Here is a 27,979-nt window from a genome sequence, read left to right as displayed (position 1 = left end):
GACTAGGGTCTTTGCGGATTCTTGGTTTAGGAATGTGCGGATCCGTGAAATATTTTTGAGTTGGAGGCGGCAGGAAGTGGAAAGGGCTTGGATATGTGGTTTAAAAGAGAGATCAGTGTCAAGGATTACCCCGAGACATCGAGCTTGTGGGACTGGGGAAAGTGGGGAGCAATTTACTGTAATGGATAGGTTCGTTGGGGGGTCGCGTGAGATGGGGGAAAGATGATGAATTCTGTTTTGTCCATGTTAAGTTTCAGAAATCTAGCGGAGAAGAAGGATGAAATAGTGGACAGACATTGAGGGATTCTGGTTAGTAGGGAGGTGATATCTGGTCCAGAGATGTAGATCTGTGTGTCATCAGCATAGAGGTGATACTGAAAGCCATGAGATTCTATGAGCTGTCCAAGGCCAAAGGTGTAAATGGAGAAGAGCAGGGGCCCTAGGACTGAACCTTGCGGGACTCCGACAGATAGGGGGCGAGGTGAGGAGCTGGTGTGTGAGTGGGAGACGCTGAATGTACGGTCAGTTAGGTATGACGAGATCCAGGATAGGGCCAAGTCTGTGATTCCAAGGGATGAGAGGATCTGCAGCAGCAGGGAATGGTCCACTGTGTCAAAGGCAGAGGACAGGTCCAGGAGGAGGAGGATAGAGTAGTGTCGCTTGCTCTTGGCGGTTAATAGGTCATTGGTGACCTTAGTTAGGGCAGTTTCAGTGGAGTGGTGTGACCGGAAGCCTGATTGAAAGCGGTCGAAGAAGGAGCAGGAAGATAGATGGGATGACAGTTCAAGATGGACATGTTGTTCCAGTAGTTTTGAGGCAAAGGGGAGAAGTGATATAGGGCGATAGCTAGATACAGAGGATGGGTCAAGAGAGGGCTTTTTAAGGATAGGTGTGATTGAGGCATGTTTAAAGCTTGAGGGGAAAACGCCAGTTGTTAGTGATAGGTTGAAGAGATGGGTTAGGGTTGAGATGAAGACTGTGGTGAGGTTTGGGATGAAGTGGGATGGGAGTGGGTCAAGTGCACAGGTGGTGAGATGCGATCTTGCGAGTAGAGTGGAGAGTCCGTCTTCTGTAATGGTGGAGAAGTTGGTTTTGGAGGTGGAGGGCTGGGTAGTTGGGAGGAAGGGTTCTGGGGGTTGTTTACTAAAACTGTCTCTGATGTTCTCAATTTTCTGCTTGAAAAATGAGGCAAAGTCTTATTAAAGGATACATGAAAACGTATTATTTTGTGATCACTTTTCCCCAGTGACCCCCAACCCTTATATTTGATATGCGGTCTGGCCTGTTGGTTAATATTCGGTCTAGCAGTGCCCCCGTATTCTTGGATCCAGAACCAGTTGTCAGTGGTAATTGTCTCTGTCACGATTCACACCATGACCGTCACCCCTACGTCAGGGATCAGGGGTGACTTTAGGCCAACAGACGGCTATCACATGTGCAGGGGGGCTTATCTTAGTTATCCCTCCACTGCTAATAATGTGATGAAAACAAACACAAGGCTATTGACCTCTTAGTTTACAGCAGGGGCTTATTTTAGGTATCCCACTGCTCTTCAATATACCACGAACTGCAGGGATTTATGTATATCCCGCTTACAGTTCCACTTGAAACTTGCAGCTCTCTGGTGCCCCCCTTACTCTCAGGTCAGATTAGGTACTGCACCTAGGGTAATTAGTCGCCAGAAAGGCTGCTTGCTATGTACTGCCTATTGGGCACGCTGCAGCGAGGTGATATAACTACTCCCACTCAGGCAGGAACAATACTAATCAACGCTGCCATCGCTACAACGACTCCTAAAGTCACAGAACAAGGTATGCTGCCACCAGCTTTGATTAACGGGTCTGAAGCTAACCCAAAACAGTAGCGTAATTCCCTTCAGAAGACTTAGGGTACGTTTTAGAGCAGGAAGAACGAAACTAGTACTTTAAATATTTTACTCCGAAGGATTAAGGCAGTGTTTATAAAATTATTACAATGATGTTACAATGAGACAATTGAAATATGTAAAAAAGCAATTATAAAATAACATGGAATAAAGAAGAAAGGTAAAACTCACATATTCTCACATCATTTCAGGCAAAACCATGCTGGCAGGCAGAGCCCAGATGTCCCAGTGCATAGTACAGCTCCTCAGGCAAGACTGAAGGCTGGGTGAAGAGTAGAGACTTATAAACTGCAGCCTCAGGACATCACTAAAGGGCTGGTTAATGATATTCACTGAGGTCAGAGATATTTACTTTCTTAGACCCTGGAGACAAAAGAAATTCCTGACTGGAAGGGACCACAGGTGGCTTTGCTGGATTGGTCACCTGCAGTCTAAAGCCACACCCTGCTCACACACTAGCTTCAAGTTACCCAGTGTCTGCCATAGGGCTGGTTTGTTGTATTCTGGCGGGGGGGGGGGGGGGGAGAGAGGGGTTTTCCAGCTGCTATGTGCTTTCAGGACCATGGTAAGATGTGCAAAAATCCCTCAGCTATGGTTTTTGCATTATCGTGACAGTCTCTCATAGTTGTCAGACACCGATCACCTTTGCTGGAACTGCATAATAATGACTTCTCCTTGAGTCGCAGCTTCATCTATTTGCTTTACGAGGATATTCTCCGTTGCTTCCATTATATTCCATTATTGCTTCCATTATATATACCCTCAACCTACTGTCTCCTTCCCCATTATCCTACAGAATGTAAGCCCGCAAGGGCAGGGTCCTCGTCCCTCTGTATCAGTCTGTAATTGTTAAGTTTACTGTAAGTGATATCTGTAATTTGTATGTAACCCCTTCTCATGTACAGCACCATGGAATCAATGGTGCTATATAAATAAATAATAATAATATTTGGAGACTTATAACAAACCCCTATCAGTAATTTATCATTTTTCCCCCTCCCCTTATCTCCACCCACAGGGACTCTACATTTTCATTAGATTCACATATATCACACGGTCCAGTCTCAGTAGCCAAGAGGCTGCACCTCTGAATCCTCAACCTGGTCCTCCTTCCTCCCATCAAGAGTCCCAGCAGACATATAACCCGATTCACACCGTGACCGTCACCCCTATGTCACGGGTCGGGGTGACTTTAGGCCAAAAGATGGCTATCACATGTGCAGGGGGACTTATCTTAGTTATCCCTCCACTCCACAATGTGATGAAAAACAAACACAGGGCTATTGACCCCTTAGTTTACAGCAGGGGCTTATTCTAGGTATCCCACTGCTCTTCAATATACCACGAACTGCAGGGATTTATGTATATCCCGCTTACAGTTCCACTTAAAACTTGCAGCTCTCTGGCGCCCCCCTTACTCTCAGGTCAGATTAGGTACTGCACCCTGGGTAATTAGTCGCCAGACAGGCTGCTTGCTATGTACTGGCTATTGGGCACGCTGCAGCGACGCGATAAACTACTCCCGCTCAGGTAGGAACAATAATTATCAACGCCGCAGTCGCTACCACAACACCCAACTACCCAGTACAAAACGTATGCTGCCACCAGCTTCTCCAGGAAAAAAAAAAAGAAAGCCTGAGCTGGGGATCTGGGCAGACAGTTATAGCTTCAGCCTGTAACATCCCAGCAAGGGGTTGAATCACCTCGTCCCTCCTACCTCTTCAGTTAACTAATTTTACCCTAACCTATATCTAATTTCTATAACTCCGCTACAAAACATGTCATAGTCATAACAAACCCAGCATTCATCTCGGATTAACATGGGCATTCTAATGAGATCAAATATGTCCTATCTGAGATACATATTTACAGAGAAATCCCTACTTCTTTACCAGATGAAGTTAGAAGCCCGTGCTTAGAGGGATGGGTAGATCCACCGAGGGAGATTAAGAATATACAGGGTGGAGCGCGGTAATTTGCTTTTTTGCACTGCATGCTGTGGCGGCACTGTCGGTCGAAGAGAGGGGAGAGTGGGTGTGGCTTACAGTGGCTGATGGGAGATTTGTATTCCTCTGCCTTTCAGTTGCCATCATGCAGTGGACACGTGAGGAGAGGTCATTTTGTGTTGAAGCGTATTTTTCAAATGCCCACTCGATCATTGCAGTGCAGCGTGCTTTTCGTATACAATTCGCTGTTCCTCCACGCGGACGTGTTCATGGACGGCAATCAATTGTAAATTGGGTGAATGCATTCAGAACAGCAGGGAATGTGTCATGTGTACGAAGGGGACCTGAGAGAAGGATTACAACACCACAAAACATCGAGAGAGTTAGAGCAGCAGTACTGCAATCTCCGAAACGCTCTGCTCAGAAGAGGTGAAGCTTACTGGCCTATAATTTCCGAGTTCAGTTTTTGTCCCCTTTTTGAATATTGGCACCACATTTGCTATACGCCAGTCCTGTGGTACAGACCCTGTTATTATGGAGTCTTTAAAGATTATAAATAATGGTCTATCAATGACTGTACTTAATTCCTGCAGTACTCGGGGGTGTATCCCATCCGGGCCCGGAGATTTGTCAATTTTAGTGATTTTTAGACGCCGCCGCACTTCCTGCTGGGTTAAGCCGGTGACATTTAATTGGGAATTTTTATCACTAGTCACTTTGTCTGCCATGGGATTTTCTTGTGTAAATACTGATGAAAAAAAGTCATTTAGCATATTGGCTTTTTCCTCATCCTCCTCCACCATTTCACCCAGACTATTTTTAAGGGGCCAACACTATCATTTTTTAGTTTCTTACTATTTATGTAGTTAAAGAATATTTTAGGATTATTTTTACTCTCTCTGGCAATGAGTCTCTCTGTCTCAATCTTTGCTGCCTTGATTTGCTTTTTACAGAATTTATTTAATTTTTTGTATTTATTTAATGCCTCATCACTACCTACTTCCTTTAATTCTCTAAATGCTTTCTTTTTGTCACTTATTGCGCCCCTTACAGCTCTATTTAGCCATATTGGTTTCCTCCTAATTCTAGTATGTTTATTCCCATACGGTATATACTGTGCACAGGTCCGATCCAGGATGCTAATAAACGTCTCCCATTTTCTTTGTGTATTTTTGTGTCTCAGGATATCGTCCCAGTTAATTGCACCAAGATAATCTCTCATTCGCTGGAAATTTGCCCTCCTGAAGTTTAGTGTCCTTGTAACCCCTCTACTATTATTATTATTATTATTATTTATTATTATAGCGCCATTTATTCCATGGCGCTTTACATGTGAGGAGGGGTATGCATAATAAAACAAGTACAATAATCTTGAACAATACAAGTCACAACTGGTACAGGAGGAGAGAGGACCCTGCCCGCGAGGGCTCACAATCTACAAGGGATGGGTGAGGATACAGTAGGTAGGGTAGAGCTGGCCGTGCAGCGGTTTGGTCGATCGGTGGTTACTGCAGGTTGTAGGCTTGTCGGAAGAGGTGGGTATTCAGGTTATTTTTGATTGTTTCGATGGTAGGCGAGAGTCTGATATGTTGTGGTAGAGAATTCCAGAGTAGGGGGGATGCACGAGAGAAATCTTGTATGCGATTGTGGGAAGAGGAGATAATAGGGGAGTAGAGAAGGAGATCTGGTGAGGATCGGAGGTTGCGTGCAGGAGAGTACCGGGAGACGAGGTCGCAGATGTATGGAGGAGACAGGTAGTGGATGGCTTTGTATGTCATGGTTAGGCTTTTGTACTGGAGTCTCTGGGTGATGGGAAGCCAGTGCAGGGATTGACAGAGGGGAGAGGCCGGGGAATAGCGGGGGGACAGGTGGATTAGTCGGGCAGCAGAGTTTAGAATAGATTGGAGGGGTGCAAGAGTGTTAGAGGGGAGGCCACAGAGCAGGAGGTTGCAGTAGTCAAGGCGGGAGATGATGAGGGCATGGACTAGGGTCTTTGCGGATTCTTGGTTTAGGAATGTGCGGATCCGTGAAATATTTTTGAGTTGGAGGCGGCAGGAAGTGGAAAGGGCTTGGATATGTGGTTTAAAAGAGAGATCAGTGTCAAGGATTACCCCGAGACATCGAGCTTGTGGGACTGGGGAAAGTGGGGAGCAATTTACTGTAATGGATAGGTTCGTTGGGGGGTCGCGTGAGATGGGGGAAAGATGATGAATTCTGTTTTGTCCATGTTAAGTTTCAGAAATCTAGCGGAGAAGAAGGATGAAATAGTGGACAGACATTGAGGGATTCTGGTTAGTAGGGAGGTGATATCTGGTCCAGAGATGTAGATCTGTGTGTCATCAGCATAGAGGTGATACTGAAAGCCATGAGATTCTATGAGCTGTCCAAGGCCAAAGGTGTAAATGGAGAAGAGCAGGGGCCCTAGGACTGAACCTTGCGGGACTCCGACAGATAGGGGGCGAGGTGAGGAGCTGGTGTGTGAGTGGGAGACGCTGAATGTACGGTCAGTTAGGTATGACGAGATCCAGGATAGGGCCAAGTCTGTGATTCCAAGGGATGAGAGGATCTGCAGCAGCAGGGAATGGTCCACTGTGTCAAAGGCAGAGGACAGGTCCAGGAGGAGGAGGATAGAGTAGTGTCGCTTGCTCTTGGCGGTTAATAGGTCATTGGTGACCTTAGTTAGGGCAGTTTCAGTGGAGTGGTGTGACCGGAAGCCTGATTGAAAGCGGTCGAAGAAGGAGCAGGAAGATAGATGGGATGACAGTTCAAGATGGACATGTTGTTCCAGTAGTTTTGAGGCAAAGGGGAGAAGTGATATAGGGCGATAGCTAGATACAGAGGATGGGTCAAGAGAGGGCTTTTTAAGGATAGGTGTGATTGAGGCATGTTTAAAGCTTGAGGGGAAAACGCCAGTTGTTAGTGATAGGTTGAAGAGATGGGTTAGGGTTGAGATGAAGACTGTGGTGAGGTTTGGGATGAAGTGGGATGGGAGTGGGTCAAGTGCACAGGTGGTGAGATGCGATCTTGCGAGTAGAGTGGAGAGTCCGTCTTCTGTAATGGTGGAGAAGTTGGTTTTGGAGGTGGAGGGCTGGGTAGTTGGGAGGAAGGGTTCTGGGGGTTGTTTACTAAAACTGTCTCTGATGTTCTCAATTTTCTGCTTGAAAAATGAGGCAAAGTCTTATTAAAGGATACATGAAAACGTATTATTTTGTGATCACTTTTCCCCAGTGACCCCCAACCCTTATATTTGATATGCGGTCTGGCCTGTTGGTTAATATTCGGTCTAGCAGTGCCCCCGTATTCTTGGATCCAGAACCAGTTGTCAGTGGTAATTGTCTCTGTCACGATTCACACCATGACCGTCACCCCTACGTCAGGGATCAGGGGTGACTTTAGGCCAACAGACGGCTATCACATGTGCAGGGGGGCTTATCTTAGTTATCCCTCCACTGCTAATAATGTGATGAAAACAAACACAAGGCTATTGACCTCTTAGTTTACAGCAGGGGCTTATTTTAGGTATCCCACTGCTCTTCAATATACCACGAACTGCAGGGATTTATGTATATCCCGCTTACAGTTCCACTTGAAACTTGCAGCTCTCTGGTGCCCCCCTTACTCTCAGGTCAGATTAGGTACTGCACCTAGGGTAATTAGTCGCCAGAAAGGCTGCTTGCTATGTACTGCCTATTGGGCACGCTGCAGCGAGGTGATATAACTACTCCCACTCAGGCAGGAACAATACTAATCAACGCTGCCATCGCTACAACGACTCCTAAAGTCACAGAACAAGGTATGCTGCCACCAGCTTTGATTAACGGGTCTGAAGCTAACCCAAAACAGTAGCGTAATTCCCTTCAGAAGACTTAGGGTACGTTTTAGAGCAGGAAGAACGAAACTAGTACTTTAAATATTTTACTCCGAAGGATTAAGGCAGTGTTTATAAAATTATTACAATGATGTTACAATGAGACAATTGAAATATGTAAAAAAGCAATTATAAAATAACATGGAATAAAGAAGAAAGGTAAAACTCACATATTCTCACATCATTTCAGGCAAAACCATGCTGGCAGGCAGAGCCCAGATGTCCCAGTGCATAGTACAGCTCCTCAGGCAAGACTGAAGGCTGGGTGAAGAGTAGAGACTTATAAACTGCAGCCTCAGGACATCACTAAAGGGCTGGTTAATGATATTCACTGAGGTCAGAGATATTTACTTTCTTAGACCCTGGAGACAAAAGAAATTCCTGACTGGAAGGGACCACAGGTGGCTTTGCTGGATTGGTCACCTGCAGTCTAAAGCCACACCCTGCTCACACACTAGCTTCAAGTTACCCAGTGTCTGCCATAGGGCTGGTTTGTTGTATTCTGGCGGGGGGGGGGGGGGGGAGAGAGGGGTTTTCCAGCTGCTATGTGCTTTCAGGACCATGGTAAGATGTGCAAAAATCCCTCAGCTATGGTTTTTGCATTATCGTGACAGTCTCTCATAGTTGTCAGACACCGATCACCTTTGCTGGAACTGCATAATAATGACTTCTCCTTGAGTCGCAGCTTCATCTATTTGCTTTACGAGGATATTCTCCGTTGCTTCCATTATATTCCATTATTGCTTCCATTATATATACCCTCAACCTACTGTCTCCTTCCCCATTATCCTACAGAATGTAAGCCCGCAAGGGCAGGGTCCTCGTCCCTCTGTATCAGTCTGTAATTGTTAAGTTTACTGTAAGTGATATCTGTAATTTGTATGTAACCCCTTCTCATGTACAGCACCATGGAATCAATGGTGCTATATAAATAAATAATAATAATATTTGGAGACTTATAACAAACCCCTATCAGTAATTTATCATTTTTCCCCCTCCCCTTATCTCCACCCACAGGGACTCTACATTTTCATTAGATTCACATATATCACACGGTCCAGTCTCAGTAGCCAAGAGGCTGCACCTCTGAATCCTCAACCTGGTCCTCCTTCCTCCCATCAAGAGTCCCAGCAGACATATAACCCGATTCACACCGTGACCGTCACCCCTATGTCACGGGTCGGGGTGACTTTAGGCCAAAAGATGGCTATCACATGTGCAGGGGGACTTATCTTAGTTATCCCTCCACTCCACAATGTGATGAAAAACAAACACAGGGCTATTGACCCCTTAGTTTACAGCAGGGGCTTATTCTAGGTATCCCACTGCTCTTCAATATACCACGAACTGCAGGGATTTATGTATATCCCGCTTACAGTTCCACTTAAAACTTGCAGCTCTCTGGCGCCCCCCTTACTCTCAGGTCAGATTAGGTACTGCACCCTGGGTAATTAGTCGCCAGACAGGCTGCTTGCTATGTACTGGCTATTGGGCACGCTGCAGCGACGCGATAAACTACTCCCGCTCAGGTAGGAACAATAATTATCAACGCCGCAGTCGCTACCACAACACCCAACTACCCAGTACAAAACGTATGCTGCCACCAGCTTCTCCAGGAAAAAAAAAAAGAAAGCCTGAGCTGGGGATCTGGGCAGACAGTTATAGCTTCAGCCTGTAACATCCCAGCAAGGGGTTGAATCACCTCGTCCCTCCTACCTCTTCAGTTAACTAATTTTACCCTAACCTATATCTAATTTCTATAACTCCGCTACAAAACATGTCATAGTCATAACAAACCCAGCATTCATCTCGGATTAACATGGGCATTCTAATGAGATCAAATATGTCCTATCTGAGATACATATTTACAGAGAAATCCCTACTTCTTTACCAGATGAAGTTAGAAGCCCGTGTTTAGAGGGATGGGTAGATCCACCGAGGGAGATTAAGAATATACAGGGTGGAGCGCGGTAATTTGCTTTTTTGCACTGCATGCTGTGGCGGCACTGTCGGTCGAAGAGAGGGGAGAGTGGGTGTGGCTTACAGTGGCTGATGGGAGATTTGTATTCCTCTGCCTTTCAGTTGCCATCATGCAGTGGACATGTGAGGAGAGGTCATTTTGTGTTGAAGCGTATTTTTCAAATGCCCACTCGATCATTGCAGTGCAGCGTGCTTTTCGTATAGAATTCGCTGTTCCTCCACGCGGACGTGTTCATGGACGGCAATCAATTGTAAATTGGGTGAATGCATTCAGAACAGCAGGGAATGTGTCATGTGTACGAAGGGGACCTGAGAGAAGGATTACAACACCACAAAACATCGAGAGAGTTAGAGCAGCAGTACTGCAATCTCCGAAACGCTCTGCTCAGAAGCAATCATTTGCTCTTGGCATTTTAAGACGTTCTCTCCACCGGATTCTTCATGATGAACTGAATTTTCACCCGTATAAAATGTGCGTGGTCCAACATTTGTCAGCATGGGACTATTTGACACGGCGGACCTCTTGTGAAGACATGTTAGCAACGATACCCCGTGACGCAATTGTGTTTTTTTCTGATGAGGCACATTTTCACCTCAGTGGGTGTGTAAACAAACAAAATATGCGTTACTGGAGTGAAACAAACCCCAGAGAAGTTCACGAGAGACCTCTGCATTCGGACTGCGTCACTGTGTGGTGCGCCATATCACGAGTAGGCATCATTGGTCCTTACTTTTTTCAGGATAATGGTCGTGCCATAACTGTGAACTCCGAATGGTACTTGTCTATGATACAGGATTATTTTCAGCCGGCTCTTGAGGCAATGGAACTAGAGGATACATGGTTCCAACAGGATGGTGCCACTGCACACACAGCGAGGGTTACCATGAATTGTTTGAGGCAAATGTTTCCTGGACGGCTTATCTCTTTGAGGTGAGATGTGAACTGGCCAGCACGCTCACCAGATTTAGCCCCATGCGATTTTTTCCTTTGGGGTTACCTGAAGTCTAAGGTGTATATCAACCGTCCCAACACCTTGGAAGACCTAAGGAACAATATTGAGGCTGAAATTGGCAGAATACCAGTGGACATGCTTGTTAGAGTTCATGAAAACTTCAGAAAACGTATGCAGCAGTGTGTGGATAGCGAAGGTCGACATTTGCCAGATACACTATTTAAAACCATGTAATTTAAAAATTCCATTACTGTTCAGTATAATTAAAATATAAAATAAATTTTTCTAATGATCATAATTTTTTTATTTCATTCCCAAATCAGCAAATTACCGCGCTCCACCCTGTATATTTTCATGTTCTTAACATAAACGGTTTGCGTAATATCTTACAAAAACAAAACAAAGAACTTCCATGAATTCTAGAGACTTAGAATCCAGTTCTAGCTGGTCACTTTCCACTGCAGGGATGTCGTAAATACCTTTGCTCTCCGAGCTAGAGGTAATAAACTCTTCTTCCCCCATCCCTTGGAAAAGGAAGCTCTTGGCTGAGTGAAAGGGAAGGGGGGCTTTTTTAGCCCACAGCCTGCTAGCAAGAGAAACTACTTATATGATATTTCATACCATATCGTGACACTGACCACTATGAGGAACTTTTTAAGTTCACTTGTAATTTGTCAGGTCTCTCAATGTGTACCATTAAAGATCCACTTCCTGTCACCTCCAGCTCAATAATATTTCCAGAATCCATCCTTTCCTCAACCCTCAATCTACTAAAATGCTTGTGCATGCCCTCATCATCTCCCTTCTTGACTACTGCAACATCCTTTTCTGTGGCCTCCTGCTAACACCCTTGCACCTCTCCAGTCCATCCTTATGTAACAACTCTGCTGGCATCACAGCATGGCCTCACATCTCTCACACAATCTTACCCACTGCTCCAGGCCATGATGTGGTTTCTGTTTCTTGCCAGCTCCATGTTCTGTGTCTCTGCTCTGTGCATGCTTCATGGCTATGTGTATAGGGGGCCGGCGCCTGAACTCTCTGGTTCTTATAGGAATCAGGTGCATCTGTCTAATCAGTTCCTGACCAATTACCAAGAGGCCTCCTGTATATAGTGCAGCTCCACCCTGTGCTCTGGGCCTGTGCAATGTGTTAGCTCAGTTAGTGTTTAGCTGCTGAGTTTGCCTGGCCTTGCTCTGAGTTACTCCCTCTCTGGAGGCTTTTCTCTGTGCTATTGCCTTGATCTTGTAGTCTGCCCTCCAGGAGGCAGAATATCCTGGTCCCTGTGTCTTTGTCCCTGTGTCTTGTTCCATTGCCTTGTCTGTACTTTGTCTTTTCTCGGTCTCCTTGTCTGTGGCTTCCTTCCCTGCTTTGTCTTTCCTTGTGTTCTCAGTCTGCTTACACTCCGCACTCTTGCGGCTCTGCACTCAGACCTTGCTTCGCACTCTCTGGCTTTGCTCTGTGGCTCCGCTCTTTGCGGTTCTATCTGGCTCCGCTCTTTGCGGTTCTATCTGGCTCCGCCTCCTGTGTTTCTGCACTTGGCTCCGTCTCTGCTCTTGGCTCCGCCTCCAGCGTCTCCGCTCTTGGCGTTACCTCCAGCGTCTCCGCTCTTGGCTCCGCCTCCAGCGTCTCCGCTCTTGGCTCTGCCTCCAGCGTCTCCGCTCTTGGCTCCGCCTCCAGCGTCTCCGCTCTTGGCTCCACCTCCAGCATCTCTGCCCTTGGCTCCGCCTCTTGCGGCTCCGCCCTTGGCTCTGCCTTCTCCTTCTCTTCTCTTAGTTCCACCTTCTACTCGTACTCAGCCTCCTGCGTTTCTGTTCTTGGTTCTAGCTCTTGTGCTTTCGCTCTGCATCCGCTCTTGCGGTCTTTCTCTACCTGTTTCACATACCTGCCTGCAGACCGGTCCCTACCGGTTCTTCCTATGTTCCAGCCGTACCCGCCTGCCTACCAGAGAGCCAGCCGTTTCCGCCTGCCCGCTAGTGTCTCTGTTGTACCCGTCTGCCTGCCTGTGTCCCAGCCGTGTCCGCCTGTCAGCCAGAGTGCCAGCCGTGCCCGCTCCGTTCCTTAGTGGGATCAGCAGCCACAGCCAGACATCACCCTGGAGTGGCACCTGGTAGCTTCCTATTGCACAAGTCTGACCTCACCATCAGAGGCTCCAGCGAACACCTAGGAAGCTACTTAGTCACGCCCCTTCCAGGGAAGTTTGGTCTGTGGTCCAGTGAGGCCACACCCCCGTATGCCCGCGCCAACCAGTCTGGGCGCGTGCGTGACACCTTAACTCTGCTGCCCGACTAATCCATCTCTCTCCTCGCTACTTCTCCGCTTCCCCCCTCTGCAAATCTCTTCACTGGCTCCCATTCCCTCAGCGTATCCAGTTCACATTACAAATACTGACCTACAAAGCCATCCATAACCTGTCTCCTCCATATATCTCTGAACTAATCTCCCGATATCTTCCCTCACGTGATCTCCGGTCCTTCCAAAACCTCCTGTAACGCTCGCACCGAGACTGGTTGGCGCGGGCGCCTGGGGGTGTGGCCCCACTGGACCACAGACCGAACTTCCCTGGAAGGGGCGTAACTAAGTAGCTTCCTAGGTGTTCGCTGGAGCCTCTGATGGTGAAGTCAGACTTGTGCAATAGGAAGCTACCAGGTACCACTCCAGGGTGGAGTCGGACTGTGGATGCTGATCCCACCGGGGACACGACACGGGCAGGCAGGCACGGCTGTGACACTGGCTGACAGACGGGTATGGCAGAGGCCCTGACGGGCGGACTGGCTTGACGGAGATACAGGCAGGCAGACGGGCGCGGCTGGCACTCAGGCAGACAGGCGGGCACGGCTGGCACTGGCAGACAGGACTGATACTCTGGTAGGAACTGGGATTCAGATGGATGTGTGGAAACAGGTAAGAACCTGTTCAGACTGGAGAATATAAAGGAGCAGGTAGAGACCTGTATGGAAAGTTGCAGATTAAAGATAGAGCAAGAGTAGAAGCAAAGCTGAATCGCAGGAGGCTGAGTACGAGTAGAAGGCGGAGCTAAGAGAAGAGAAGGAGAAGGCAGAGCTATGAGCAGAGAAGGAGCCGCAGGAGGTGGAGCCAAGAGCAGAGACGCTGGAGGCAGAGCCAAGAGCGGAGACGCGGGAGGCGGAGCCAAGAGCGGAGATGCTGGAGACGGAGCCAAGAGCAGAGACGCTGGAGGCGGAGCCAAGAGCGGAGACGCTGGAGGCGGAGCCAAGAGCGGAGACGCTGGAGGCGGAGCCAAGAGCGGAGACGCTGGAGGCGGAGCCAAGAGCTAAAGACGTAGAACCGCAAGCAGCGGTGCCAGGTGGAACCGCAAGGGGCGGAGCCGCAGAGCAAAGCCACAGAGTGCGGAGCAAGGTCACAGAGCAGAGCTGAGAGACACAGAACCACAGGTTGTGGTAGAAATGAGCAGAGAGAAGAAGAGCCACAGACAGTGGCGAACAGAGCAGAAAGATAAGGCAGAGGTACACACAGCAGAGTGGGAAATGACTAATGACAAAGAAGGAGCAGGGACGGACATAGACCAGAGTACAGACAGGAACAGACACGGATACACAAACAGAACACAGATGAAGGCCTGCAATAGTGCAGCCCTCTGAGACAGGAAACACACGACCTGGCAGCTCAGTAGCAAATGCTAACTGAGGGGAATAGTTTGCTCAGGCATCCTCCAATGGGTGAGGATGCCTTAAGTATCAGAGGCCTCAAGGCTATTGGCCAGAAGCACCTTAGGGAGGTGCACACAGTCTCAATAAGAATCCGGTGTGGCTTGGGCCGCCCCCCTATGCACACAGCCAGGAAGTGTACACAGAGCAGGCCGCCATGAAGCACATGGCATGGAACCAGCAGCAGACAGATCTCACAGCATGGCACTGGGTGAGTGAGTAGATGTAACAGGCAGGTGGGGAATGGAAGGCCATGCAGTGATGCCGGCAGGGTTGTTACACCTCCTTCTGTCCTCCACACTAATTCGCTCCTCATCCAACCGCCTCCAAGACTTCTCCCGAATATCCTCCAACCTCTGGAATTCTTTGCCCCAACACATCCGACTATCAACCACATTCGGATCCTTCAGACGGAACCTGAAAACCCATCTCTTCAGGAAAGCCTACAGCCTACACTGACCCTGCTGCCTCCTCACCACCACCGGAGCTACCGCCTCACCAACACCGGAGGTACTGCAACCCTCAACCTATTGTCTCCATCCCCACCATCCTGTAGAATGTAAGCCCGCAAGGGCAGGGTCCTCGCCCCTCTGTATCGGTCTGTCATTGTTAGTTTACTGTAAGTGATATCTGTAATTTGTATGTAACCCCTTCTCATGTACAGACCATGGAATCAATGGTGCTGTAGAAATAATAATATCGGTCATGAGGATGTGGAATGCAGTGATGCCCAAACATTTGAGCACCCACAGCCAGGAAAAAGCCACGTTGGGGAAATTCAATTCATGTCTGAAGAGGTGAAGGATAATCATGACGTACAGTTGCCATCAGGTAAGCCTAAATCAAATAATATACACCAGGTGTACTATTCCATTAATATCCAGAAAATGGGTGCAATATCCAGTGGTAAAGGACCATATCAAGACAAGAAAGCACCACTGTATGATATGCACACCAGCAATGTAGTCATTAAAAGGAAAACTTTATTAACACACACTGAACAATTAAAACATAAGTAAAAAAACGTGCGGGACACCCCGCCCGGGTACATCATAAGCATGATTAACCCCTTAGTGACGGCCAATTTGGTACTTAATGACCGGGCCAATTTTTACAATTCTGACCACTGTCCCTTTATGAGGTTATAACTCTGGAACGCTTTAACGGATCCCGCTGATTCTGAGACTGTTTTTTCGTGACATATTGTACTTCATGATAGTGGTAACATTTCTTTGATATTACTTGCGATTATTTATGAAAAAAACGGAAATATGGCGAAAATGTTTCAAATTTTGCAATTTTCAAACTTTGTATTTTTATGCCCTTAAATCACAGAGATATGTCACAAAAATAGTTAATTAGTAACATTTCCCACATGTCTACTTCACATCAGCACAATTTTGGAACCAACATTTTTTTTTGTTAGGGAGTTATAAGGGTTAAAAGTTGACCAGCAATTTCTCATTTTTACACCATTTCTTTTTAGTAACCACGTCACATTTGAAGTCATTTTGAGGGGTCTATATGATAGAAAATAACGAAGTGTGACACCATTCTAAAAACTGCTCCCCTCAAGGTGCTCAAAACCACATTCAAGAAGTTTATTAACCCTTTACGTGCTTCACAGGAACTGAAACAATGTGGAAGGAAAAAATGAACATTTAACTTTTTTTGCAAACATTTTACTTCAGAACCATTTTTTTTTATTTTCACAAGTGTAAAAACAGAAATTTAACCATAAATTTTGTTGTGCAATTTCTCCTGAATACGCTGATACCCAATATGTGGGGGTAAACCACTGTTTGGGCGCATGGGAGAGCTCGGAAGTGAAGGAGCGCCGTTTGACTTTTTCAATGTAGAATTGGCTGGAATTGAGATTATTATTATTTATTGTTATAGCGCCATTTATTCGGACGCCATGTTGCGTTTGCAGAGCCCCTGATGTGCCTAAACAGTGGAACCCCCCCACAAGTGACACCATTTTGGAAACTAGACCCCTGAAGGAACTTATCTAGATGTGTGGTGAGCACTTTGACCCACCAAGTGCATCACAGAAATGTATAAAGTAGAGCCGGGAAAATAAAAAAATCCTTTCTTTTTCCTCAAAAATGATGTTTTAGCCTGCAATTTTTTATTTTCTCAAGGGTAACAAGAGACATTGGAACCCCAAAACAGTTTGTCCTGAGTACGCCGATACCCCATATGTGGGGGGGGGGGGGGGCACTGTTTGGGCACACGTCGGGGCTCGGAAGGGAAGGAGCGCCGCTTGGAATGCAGACTTAGATGGATTGGTCTGCGGGCGTCACGTTGCGTTTGCAGAGCCCCTGATGTACCTAAACAGTAGAAACCCCCCACAAGTGACCCCATTTTGGAAACTAGACCCCCAAAAGAACTTATCTAGATGTGTGGTGAGCACTATGAACCCCCAACTGCTTCACAGAAGTTTATAAAGTAGAGCCTTGAAAAAATAAAATCATATTTTTTTCCACAAAAATCATCTTTTCACCCCAAAATTTTTACTTTCACAAGGGAAACAAGAGAAATTGGACCCTAAAACTTGTTGTCCAATTTGTCCTAAGTATGCTGGTACCCCATGTGTGGGGGTAAACCATTGTTTGGGCGCACGGCAAAGCTCGGAAGGAAGGAGCGCCGTTTTGGAATGCAGACTTTGATAGAATGGTCTGCGGGCGTTATGTTGCATTTACGGGGGCCCTTATTGTACCTAAACAGTAGAAACCCCCCACAAGTAACCCCATTTTGGAAACTAGACCCCCCAAGGAACTTATCTAGATGTGTGGTGAGAACTTTGAATGCCCAAGTGCTTCACAGAGGTTTATAATGCAGAGCCGTGAAAATAAAAAATATATATTTTTTCCACAAAAAAGATTTTTTAGGCTAGGTTTACAGTGCGTTAGTGTGATCCGTTAGACGGACTACGTTACACTGCGGCATAACGCTGTGTAACGTAGTCCGTTCACACCACCATTACTTCCTATGGCCGACGCATCGCTAGCACACACCCACAATGGGCGCGCGCTAGCGATGTGCCATCATTGAGTGACGGACCCAGAGACGCGGGCTGCAGCGTTTCCAGGTCCATCACCGCTAGCGCAGATAGAGCTAGCAGATGCTCTATCTGCGCTAGCGTGCTGCCAAAGTCGGCACTTGCATTAGCGCAGTCCGTTTAACGTTTGCGTTGAACGGACTGCACTAACGCAATGTGAACCTAGCCTTAGCCCCCAAGTTTTTATTTTTACAAGGGTAACAAGAGAAATTTAACCCCAAAAGTTGTCCAATTTGTCCTGAGTACAGGGATACCTTATGTGTGGGGGAACCACTGTTTAGGCGCATGGCAGAGCTCGGAAGGGAAGGAGCGCCGTGTTGGAATGCAGATTTTGATAGAATGGTCTGCAGGCGTCACATTGCGTTTGCAGAGCCCCTGATGTACCTAAACAGTAGAACCCCCCACAAGTGACCCCATTTTGGAAACTAGACCCCCCAAGGAACTTATCTAGATGTGTGGGGAGAACTTTAAATGCCCAAGTGCTAAACAGAAGTTTATAGTATAGAGTCGTGAAAATAAAAAAAAATTTTTTTTTACACAAAAAAGATTATTTAGCCCCCAACTTTTTATTTTTACAAGGGTAACAGGAGAAATTAGACCCCAAAAGTTGTCCAATTTATCCCGAGTACGCTGATGCCCAATATGTGGGGGTAAACCACTGTTTGGGCGCACGGCAGAGGTCAGAAGGGAGGGAGCACCATTTGACTTTCTAAGCGCAAAATTGGCTGTCGTGTTTGGAGACCCCCTGATGTACCTAAACAGTGGGAACCCCCCAATTCTAACTCCAACCCTAACCCCAACACACCCCTAACCCTAATCCCAACCCGATCCCTAATCCCAACCCGATCCATAATCCTAATCACAACCCTAACGATAATCACAACCCTAACCCCAAAACAACCCTAATCCCAACCCTAACCATAATCAAAACCCTAAACTCAACACACCCCTAATCCTAATCTCAACCCTAACCTCAAACCTAACCCTAATCCCAATACACCCCTAATCCCAACCCTAATCCCAAACCTAACCCTAATTCCAAACGTAACCCTAATGCCAACCCTAACCCTAATACCAACCCTAATCCAAACCCTAACCCTAATCCCAACTCTAACCCTAACTTTAGCCCCAACCCTAACCCTAACTTTAGCCCAACTCCTCTAGCTGCCGGCCGGCAGATCATGGCGGGCGCACTGCGCATGCGCCTGCCATTTTCTTACCGGATGAAGAAGCCAACGGCCAGGAGGGGACGCAGGAGGACCCAGGGACACTTGTAAGTATAACAGGGTCCCCGAATCCCCCTATTTCTCTGTCCTCTGATGTGCGATCACATCAGAGGACAGAATGACACATCGCTTTTTTTCTGCGTCTGCTGGTAAACAGTTAATTACCGGCGATCGCAAAACAGGGATTGGTAAAACCGACCCCGATCAGGTTCTTTGGGGACCCCTGGCAGCCTAGACCACAAAAGATCTTCCGGGTGCCGGCCGGCGGGCGCACTGCACATGCACCCGCCATTTTTTGGCCGGAACGAGATGGCGGCGCCCATCAGGAGCCACGAGGAGCACCGGGGGAGACAGGTGAGTATCGGGGGGAGATTGGGGACCCCATTTCTCTGTCCTCTGATGTGCGATCATGTTGGTTTTTTTTGCGACCGCCGGTAAATGGTTAATTACCGGCGATCGCAACCCGGGAGTCAGTAAAAAAAACCCGAATCATGTTCTCTGGGGTCTCGGCTACCCCCAGCAATTGAGACCCCGGAAAAAATCCGACTCTGGGGGGCGCTATTCACTTTTTCCACAGCGCCGTTAATTAACGGGGTTGTGGTATAAGTACCCTTAACTGCCGCAGTTAAAAGGCGTATCGGCGGTCGTTAAGGGGTTAATCCATGCAGCAAATATAAATAAACAATAAGATAACATGTACTCAATGTATGCAAATAATATAAGGACAATGACAACAGCACAATATGCAGGATGTAATAATCAATATGCAAGACAATGTTGAAAAAATGTTATAGGTCACCTATCCCGCCAGACTGACATGTAGCGGAAACACAGGGGTAGGGGTGTCGAGATGGACAGCCTCCATGCAGACCTAAAGACACGTGGGTCAAAAGGCACCCGTGGCCAGAGGACCACTCCTTGGTACAGTAGCCCCAAATCAATGCAAAATCACAAGGTGCAGGTGTACCACCACTCGGTACAATAGACTCCCATAAATCCACACTAACAAGGTGCAGGTGAGAGAAGACCCAGTAGTAAAGTTCTGACCAGCACCTGGACCGGATCCCATTGAATAAGCCCGGGATAAGAGCCGATAATGATGATAAGGAAACCTGAGACCCGACCAGGCTGGAAGACAAGAGGGTAAGTTGGTCAGACGAACCCTACGCGTATTGCCGTATAGACGAAGGCGGCATTACTGTGATTGGTAAGCTAGCCCAGCTTGTTCATTGGCTGCAAATAAAGTGCCAAACATGCTGGGCGGGTCATTCAAATATACAGAGGCCAATACCTAATAACTCGCCGAGTAACGAATACCGTAATATTCGTGCGAATAATGAACAGTGCTGAACGTATTCGTTCATCACTAGAATTAATGTGGACCATAAAAAAAATAACTGCACATTACTCATGTAATCAGGCTGCAGTGCGGGTGCCACTGTCGGCTCCTAGCTGCAGAAGGGGATTTTATATTCAATATGTAAAATAGGGGGCAGGTCAGTGAGGTACAGGGACCTGTCAGAAGCCATACTGATAAATACCTAATCGGAGCACCACATGAAGATTGCCCCCACAGCCCTCCCCACCACAGGCCGCCCACGGCCCTCCTCACCACAGGCCGTCCACAGCCCCTCCCCACCACAGGCCGTCCACAGCCCTCACCACCACAGGCCCACAACAGCCCTCCCCACCACAGGCCGTCCACAGCCCTCCCCACCACAGGTTGCCCACAGCCCCTCCCCACCACAGGCCCCCCACAGCCCTCCCCACCACAGGTCGCCCACAGCCCCTCCCCACCACAGGCCCCCCACAGCCCTCCCCACCACAGGCCCCCCACTGCCCTCCGCACCGCAGGCCCCCCACAGCCCTCCCCACCACAGGCCCCCCACAGCCCTCCCCACCACAGGCCGTCCACAGCCCTCCCCACCACAGGTCGCCCACAGCCCCTCCCCACCACAGGTGTTATATTTCGGTGACCTTGGAGCGGCATGAAAACTTTCACTGGAGTAGGTGGTAACTATACTGACCGCAAACCCTGATCTTAACACCGCAACTAGAAGTAGCCGTGGAGTGTACCTAACAATCCTAGACACCTCGTCACAGCCGGAGGACTAAATACCCCTAAAGATGGAAATAGGAATACTATCTTGCCTCAGAGCAGAACCCCAAAGGATAGACAGCCCCCCACAAATATTGGCGGTGAGTCGGAGAGAAAAAACATACACAGGCAGAAAAACAGGATTTAGCACACGAGGCCACACTAGCTAAAATAGGACAGGATAGGACAGAGTTCTGTGCGGTCAGTATTAAAACCCTTCAAAAAATATCCACAGCAGAATAAACAAAAACTTCCTCCATCTAACGAAAGACGTAGGAGCGTATATCTGCAACTCCAGCGAATCCTACATACAGAGCAGGAATACAATCAAAAACAAGCACACAGCAGTGTGCTAGAAAACAAAAAAACCAAACACTTATCTTTTCTGAATTTGGCAGCTAAGCAGGAGAAGCCAGAAAGTGAACCAACACTTCACAAGGAACATTGACTACTGGCAAGGGCTAATGAATCCTGCACACCTAAATATCCCAGTCAGAATTGCAATCAGCAGATACACCTGTCCAGGACTGCGACTCAGAGACAACTGCATTCCCACCTACAACCACTGGAGGGAACCCAAGAGCAGAATTCACAACACACAGGCCGTCCACAGCCCCTCCCTACCACAGGCGGCTCACAGCCCGCCACTACAGGTTGACCCAGAGCACAAGGATCTCATTAACTCAAAACTTCTAACAAAGATTACAAAACAACGGCAAGACAGATTTCATCACCAGGTATTAGTATAACAGCTGTAAGCATAACGCCTAAGCCCATAACCCCTACTGGGGAGTGGGCAACACCTCATATAACAGTTATATCATATCAGGAGCACAGATACTAAGCTGTGATCCAAGAAGTGCTACTGAAATACATTTTTTTATATAAAACCAAATCCTTTTATTTAACACTTAAAATACAAAACACACATATATATATAGACGTAAACAAAATGCCTCAAAAACAACCCATATTGCGGTCAGCAAACATCAGGATACTAGAGTCTGGTAAATACATTATAAGTGTGGGAAATTACCATATAATCAGTCTGTAAACCTCTGAAAGACAGTCACTATAAATATCGTAAGGCCGTCAATAGATAGAGGCCATATGGACCAAAACCACACTGTATCTCGCACTACTGGAGGCTAGAGCAATACTAACTGCTCTATATGCAACACCTCTATCTAATGCCCCCAGGAAGAAGCATCACGCGAAAAGCGCGTCGGGGTTTGCGGACACAGCACGCCACTGCGCAGAGCATTTTAGGAGAAGGCACGGAGCAGGTAATATGTATGGGGGACGGGACGCACCGCTCATTACTTTATAACCGTATGGCATAATTTTAATGACCTCTGTAGCTGCAATTAGACAATTCTCCCATCTAGTACCAGCTAGAACTTGTATAGTCTCTCTCAAAAGACAGGAGGTTCTTTGTCCTATTATAGTGAGATATTGGGTCACCGATTTGGGCTAGAAAAATAACAAGTTTATATTGCGAATTTCCATCAGTAGATCTGTCAACCACTGTAAGCGCTAGCAGCTAAACACAACGAGTACAAAGTGCAGATTTCTCCGGAACCATGTGGAATAACTAGTACGAATTTGGTATCAATAGAAAGCTAATTTTAATATAAGGTGAACGATGGGTGTGCTGTGACTCTGGCACGTTCTGAAGCCAAGATATGATAATAATAAGTTAGGCTGGCAAATCTGTAACTTTGAGGGAAAGGGTAGGGTGGTGGTAACTCAGCCCCTTTTATGATGTCCAAGCCTGCAGGTATAAGTGACTGCCAGTGAGCCCAACCTTGATTCTTGCCTGAGGAGCTGTTACAGCAGGTCTTGTCTGATGAACTGGGACATTTGGCTCCACCACCAGCATGGTTGCCTGAAATGATCTGAGCACATGTAAATGTTACTTTCTGTTTTAATCCCTGTTTTTTTTGTAATTGCTTTGTACATACTTTGTCTCATATTGTAACATCTTTATATGCCTTTTATAAACACTCCCTAATCTTTTATGGAGTAAAATATATAAATTACTAGCTTTGTTCTCTTGCTCTAAAACGTACCCTAAGTCTTCTGAAGCTAATTACGCTACTAAATTGGGTTGGCTCTGAACCCTTTTCTGTGAGAAATCTGAGCTGGTGGCAGCAAAGTGTGTTCTGGGCTAGGCAGGTGAGCTGGCAGCGGCGGAACGGGGTTATATAAGCTATTGTCTGGCTGCGGCCTGAGCATTTATAATTCCTTTGATGCAGCGTGCCCGCTAGCCAGTCCACAGTGAAGCGGCCCGTCCAGCGACTAATTATCCCAGGTGTAGTTCCCTGACTAACCTGAAGGTAAGGGAGGCACCGGAGAGCTGCAAGTTCCGAAGTGGAACTGGAAAGGGGGATATACATGAATCTATGCAGTTCGTGATATTGTAGCAGCAGTGGGATAACTAAAATACGCCTCTGCGGTAAATTGATAGGTCAATAGCCTTGTTTGTGTTTTCATCACATTGTGGAGGGATACCTAAGATAAGCCCCTCTGCACATGTGATAGCCATGTGCTGGCCAAAGGTCACCCATGATCCGTGACCTATTGGTGTCGGCATGGTGGGAATCGTGACACCTACAATGCATATACAGTTGTGCTCAAAAGTTACATTCCCCAGCAGAATTTTTGCTTTCTTGGCCTTTTTTCAGAGACTATGAATAATAACACCAAAACTTTTTCTCCACTCATGGTTAGTGGTTGGGTGAAGCCATTTATTGTCAAACTGTAATGTGCTGCTGCAGTGCAGTATAGTGCAACCTCCACCAGGGGATCCTGGTGAGGGAAGAGAGGTTGTACACACAGCATAACAACACTGAACAGTAGCACAAGTGCCACAAGTAACGAAAAAGAAGTCAGACAAGCCAAGGTCATACACAGAGGTCAGCGCAGTACACAGGGGCAGTCAGAAGAATAGTCAGGGACAAGCAAGAAATCAGAGCCTACCGGGGAACTTGGTAACCAAAGCGTGAGATGCAAGATGAAGTCGGGGTACAATCCAGAGTGGAAGCCAGTCGGGGAGCGTGGTATCAGAGACGGAAAGCAAGGGGCGAAGTCAGATCAAGTCATACACGGGTACAGGCAGTCAGAGGCACAAGGATCACTAGTACAAGTATACAGGTCAGAGGCTCAAGCCAGGAAGCATGAACTATAGCTGATACTGGTCCGCAGGCTGCAGAGAACTGAAATAGCCCAGCCAGCTTCAAAGCGAGTCAGAGGGGATTAACTCCCGCATGACCAGTCCAGATACAAGGCAGCTGAAAACAAACTCAGGAGTGGATCATGACAGTACCCCCCTCTCAATGGGGGGCCACTGGACCCCCAGGCTTCCCTGGATAACGATCGTGAAAGGCCCGGATCAGCCGATCTGCATGGGCAGAATGCACCGGCACCCACGACCGGTCCTCAGTACTGTAACCTTTCCAATGGACCAAGTACTGCAGTGAACGGCAGAGCATACGAGAATCCACCACCCGTTCCACCTCATACTCGGTCTGGCCATCTACAACAGGCGGCGGGTGCGTGGGAGACCCACCTGAGGAAGGCACCGACGGCTTAAGAAGCGCCTTATGGGAATATATTGGGGATCCGCAATGACGGAGGCAACCGCAGACGGAAGCCCCAGGATTAACCACCTCCAAAATTTCATAAGGGCCAATAAACTTGGGACCCAACTTAGCAGAGGGAATCCTTAATCTAATATTCTTAGTGGATAACCATACCTTATCCCCCAGCTGGTAAGCTGGCCCCACAGCACGTCGTTTATCAGCAAAAAAATTATACGTGCCCTGAGCCTCCACCATGTTTCTCTGAGCCTCCCTCCAGATCTCTCCTAACTGCAGAAAGGCTGAATCAGCCCCTGGACACCCCAAATCCAGCCGGGAAAACTCACCGGTGAAACCCATAGTTGCAGAAAAATGGGGAAGTACCAGTGGACTGATTGACACGATTATTGAAAGCAAATTCCGCCATGGGAATCATCCTCTCTGGACGTAGCAAGACATGGCAATATCTGCTCCAAAGACTGATTAGTCCTTTCAGTCTGACCGTTGGTCTCGGGATGGTAGGCAAATGAAAAGGTCAAACTGATACCCAGCCTTTTACAAAAGGCCCTCCAGAATTTTGCCACAAATTACCTTCCTCTATCAAGACACCACACTGACAGGCACACCATGCAATCGGACCACATGCTCATTGAATAGTTTTGATAAAGTCTCAGCATTAGGGAGGCCCGCCAAAGGTACAAAATGCACCTGCTTACTGAACCTATCAACAACTACCCAGATCACGGTTTTGACATTAGAAGGGGGAAGATCAGTGATAAAATCCATGGACAGATGAGTCCACGGTCTATCTGGAATTGGCAGTGGCACCAATTCCCCGGCCAGCCGGTTACGGGAGGTTTTAGCGCAAGCACAAGTTTCACAGGAAGACACAAACCTAATGACATCAGAAGCCAACGAAGGCCACCAAAACCGCCTTTACGTGTCGCCGAGATTCCAGGATGCCCACTAAGAGCCCAGTCATGAAACTCCTAAAGCACCCTTAACCGATACTGGACAGGTACAAAGAGCTTATTATCGGGTACGGATGAAAGAGCAAGAGATTGGGCCTCACAAATCTCTCGTTCCAATGCCGAGGACACCGCAGCCACCACCACCACTCCACGCTGACGAATGGACGAAGGAGGTTCAGGAAGTGAAACTGGATCAAGACTACAAAATAAAGCATCAGCCTTCACATTCTTGGACCCTGGTCTGAAAGTAATAGAAAACTGAAATCGGGGGAAAAATAAAGTGACCACCTAGCCTGTCTCGGGGTCATCCATTTGGCAGATTCAATGTAAAACAGATTCTTGTGATCCGTAATGACAGAGATATAATGGGCAGACCCCTCCAAAAAATGCCTCCATTCTTCAAATGCCAATTTAATGGCCAACAACTCCTGGTTACCCACATCATAATTCCTCTCAGCAGAGGAAAATTTTCTCGAAAAGAAGGCACAAGGTCTTAAGTTAGTCAATGTGGAGGTCCCTTGGGACAACACAGCCCCCACTCCCACTTCCTTTTCAAATTCTCTGAAAAAAGGACAAGAAAGCAAAAATTCTGCCAGGGTATGTAAACTTTTGAGCACAACTGTATAAGAGCAGTGTTATGTTACGGCTGGTCGGGGTACATATTACTCGCTGTCCTTTCTCGGCTGCATGCACTTATTTTAGTCATGATTTCCCGGATTGGTAGAAGATGGATATCTCACCTGATGGCCGCCATGTTTTTTGACATCTTGTAGTTCTCCACTATGAGGTGTGTGGTGTCCTCCTCCAGCTCCGCGTTCTCCAACATCAGCAGCGCAACGTCCTGCAGCAGCGCCTCGTGCTCCTGCCGCTGCCTCCTCCACATAATCAGCCAAGGAACCAGCCAAGGAACCAGGAGACAAAGCGCAAAGATGCAGGCAAACCTGACCACCAGCTCCAACACCGCCATACTGCCGGAAAAGACAACATGTGATTCACAGCCGCTAATTGTATCCACAACCCTCTACAGTCACCTCCATCATCCACAGCCCTCTACAATCACCTCCATCATCCACAGCCCTCTACAATCACCTCCATCATCCACAGCCCTCTACAGTCACCTCCATCATCCACAGCCCTCTACAGTCACCTCCATCATCCACTACTCTCTACAATCATCTCCATCATCCACAACCCCCTACAGTCACCTCCATCATCCACAGCCCTCTACAATCACCTCCATCATCCACAGCCCTCTACAGTCCCCTAGTCACCTCCATCATCCACAACTCTCTACACTCACCTCCTTCATCAACAGCCCTCTACAATCATCTCCATCATCGACCACCCTCTACAGTCATCTCCATCATCCACAACCCCCTACAGTCACCTCCAACATCCACCACCCTCTACAATCACCTCCATCATCCACAGCCCTCTACAATCACCTCCATCATCCACAGCCCTCTACAATCACCTCCATCATCGACCACCCTCTACAGTCATCTCCATCATCCACAACCCCCTACAGTCACCTCCAACATCCACCACCCTCTACAATCACCTCCATCATCCACCCTCTACAATCAACTCTATCATCCACCACACTCTACAGTCACCTCCATCATCCACAACCCCAGCCACCTTTATCATCCACAACCTCCTAGTCACCTCCATCATTCAAAACCCTCTAGTCACCTCCATCATCCACAACCTCCTACAGTCACCCCCATCATCCACATTCCCATACAATCACAGAGGACAATGTTCTGCCGCCGTCTTCACCTTGACGACATATTGTCCAGTTATAGACGGATCATCAGAGATGTGGGGGTCAAAGGCATGAGAGGAATTACAGGGGGCACTTACTTATCTGAGCTACTGAAGTGCGACGTTCCCTCCATGTAGAATAAGGAAACACCAATGTTTGTTTAATGAACTTGTTTTACAAGCTGTCGTGTACTGCCGGACGCCATTCTTAAAGGTACAGTCTACCATATAGCCCACCAGAATCAGCAACTATGACGGCCAGTCTCCTGTACAGTCCTCCTTCAGAACCAGTGCTTATAATGGCCAGTCTCCTGTAATCCTCCACCAGAACCAGCGCCCATAATGGCCAGACACCTGCACAATCTTCCACGAGAACAAGCGCTTATAATGGCCAGTCTCCTATACAGTCCTTCACCAGAACCAGCAACTACAACGGCCAGTCTCCTGTACAATTCTCTGCCAGAACCAGTGCCTATAACGGCCAGTCTCCTGTGCAGTCCTCCACCAGAACCAGTGCTTATAATGGCCAGTCTCCTGTAATCCTCCACCAGAACCAGCGCCTATAATGGCCAGACACCTGTACAATCTTCCACGAGAACTAGCGCCTATAATGGCCAGTCTCCTATATAGTCCTCCACCAGAACCAGCACCTATAATGACCAGTATCCCATACAGTCCTCCACCAGAACCAGCACCTATAATGACCAGTATCCCGTACAATCCTCCACCAGAACCAGCACCTATAATGACCAGTATCCCGTACAATCCTCCACCAGAACCAGCAACTACAACGGCCAGTCTCCTGTACAATTCTCTGCTAGAACCAGTGCCTATAACGGCCAGTCTCCTGTACAGTCCTCCACCAGAACCAGTGCTTATAATGGCCAGTCTCCTGTAATCCTACACCATAACAAGCGCCTATAATGGCCAGTCTCCTGTACAGTCCACCACCAG

At 47.5% G+C, this 27,979-nt stretch overlaps 1 protein-coding gene across 1 annotated transcript in view; it reads right to left on the bottom strand.

The window, feature by feature from the left end:
- Nucleotides 1–27,163, bottom strand: part of LOC138662787 (uncharacterized) — a 57,699-nt gene extending 30,536 nt beyond the window's left edge. The window contains exons 1-2 of the mRNA XM_069748721.1: nucleotides 27,125–27,163; nucleotides 25,999–26,226 (exon numbers count right to left, since the gene is read on the bottom strand). Coding sequence (XP_069604822.1) covers nucleotides 25,999–26,226; nucleotides 27,125–27,159 — 263 coding nt within the window. The 5' untranslated portion in view covers nucleotides 27,160–27,163. The remainder of the gene's footprint in view (nucleotides 1–25,998; nucleotides 26,227–27,124) is intronic.
- Between the last annotated feature and the right edge of the window lie 816 nt (nucleotides 27,164–27,979).

This window comes from Ranitomeya imitator, chromosome 2, assembly GCF_032444005.1.
Source record: "Ranitomeya imitator isolate aRanImi1 chromosome 2, aRanImi1.pri, whole genome shotgun sequence".
NCBI lineage: Eukaryota > Metazoa > Chordata > Amphibia > Anura > Dendrobatidae > Ranitomeya > Ranitomeya imitator.
This window is presented reverse-complemented; position numbering and strand designations above follow the sequence as displayed.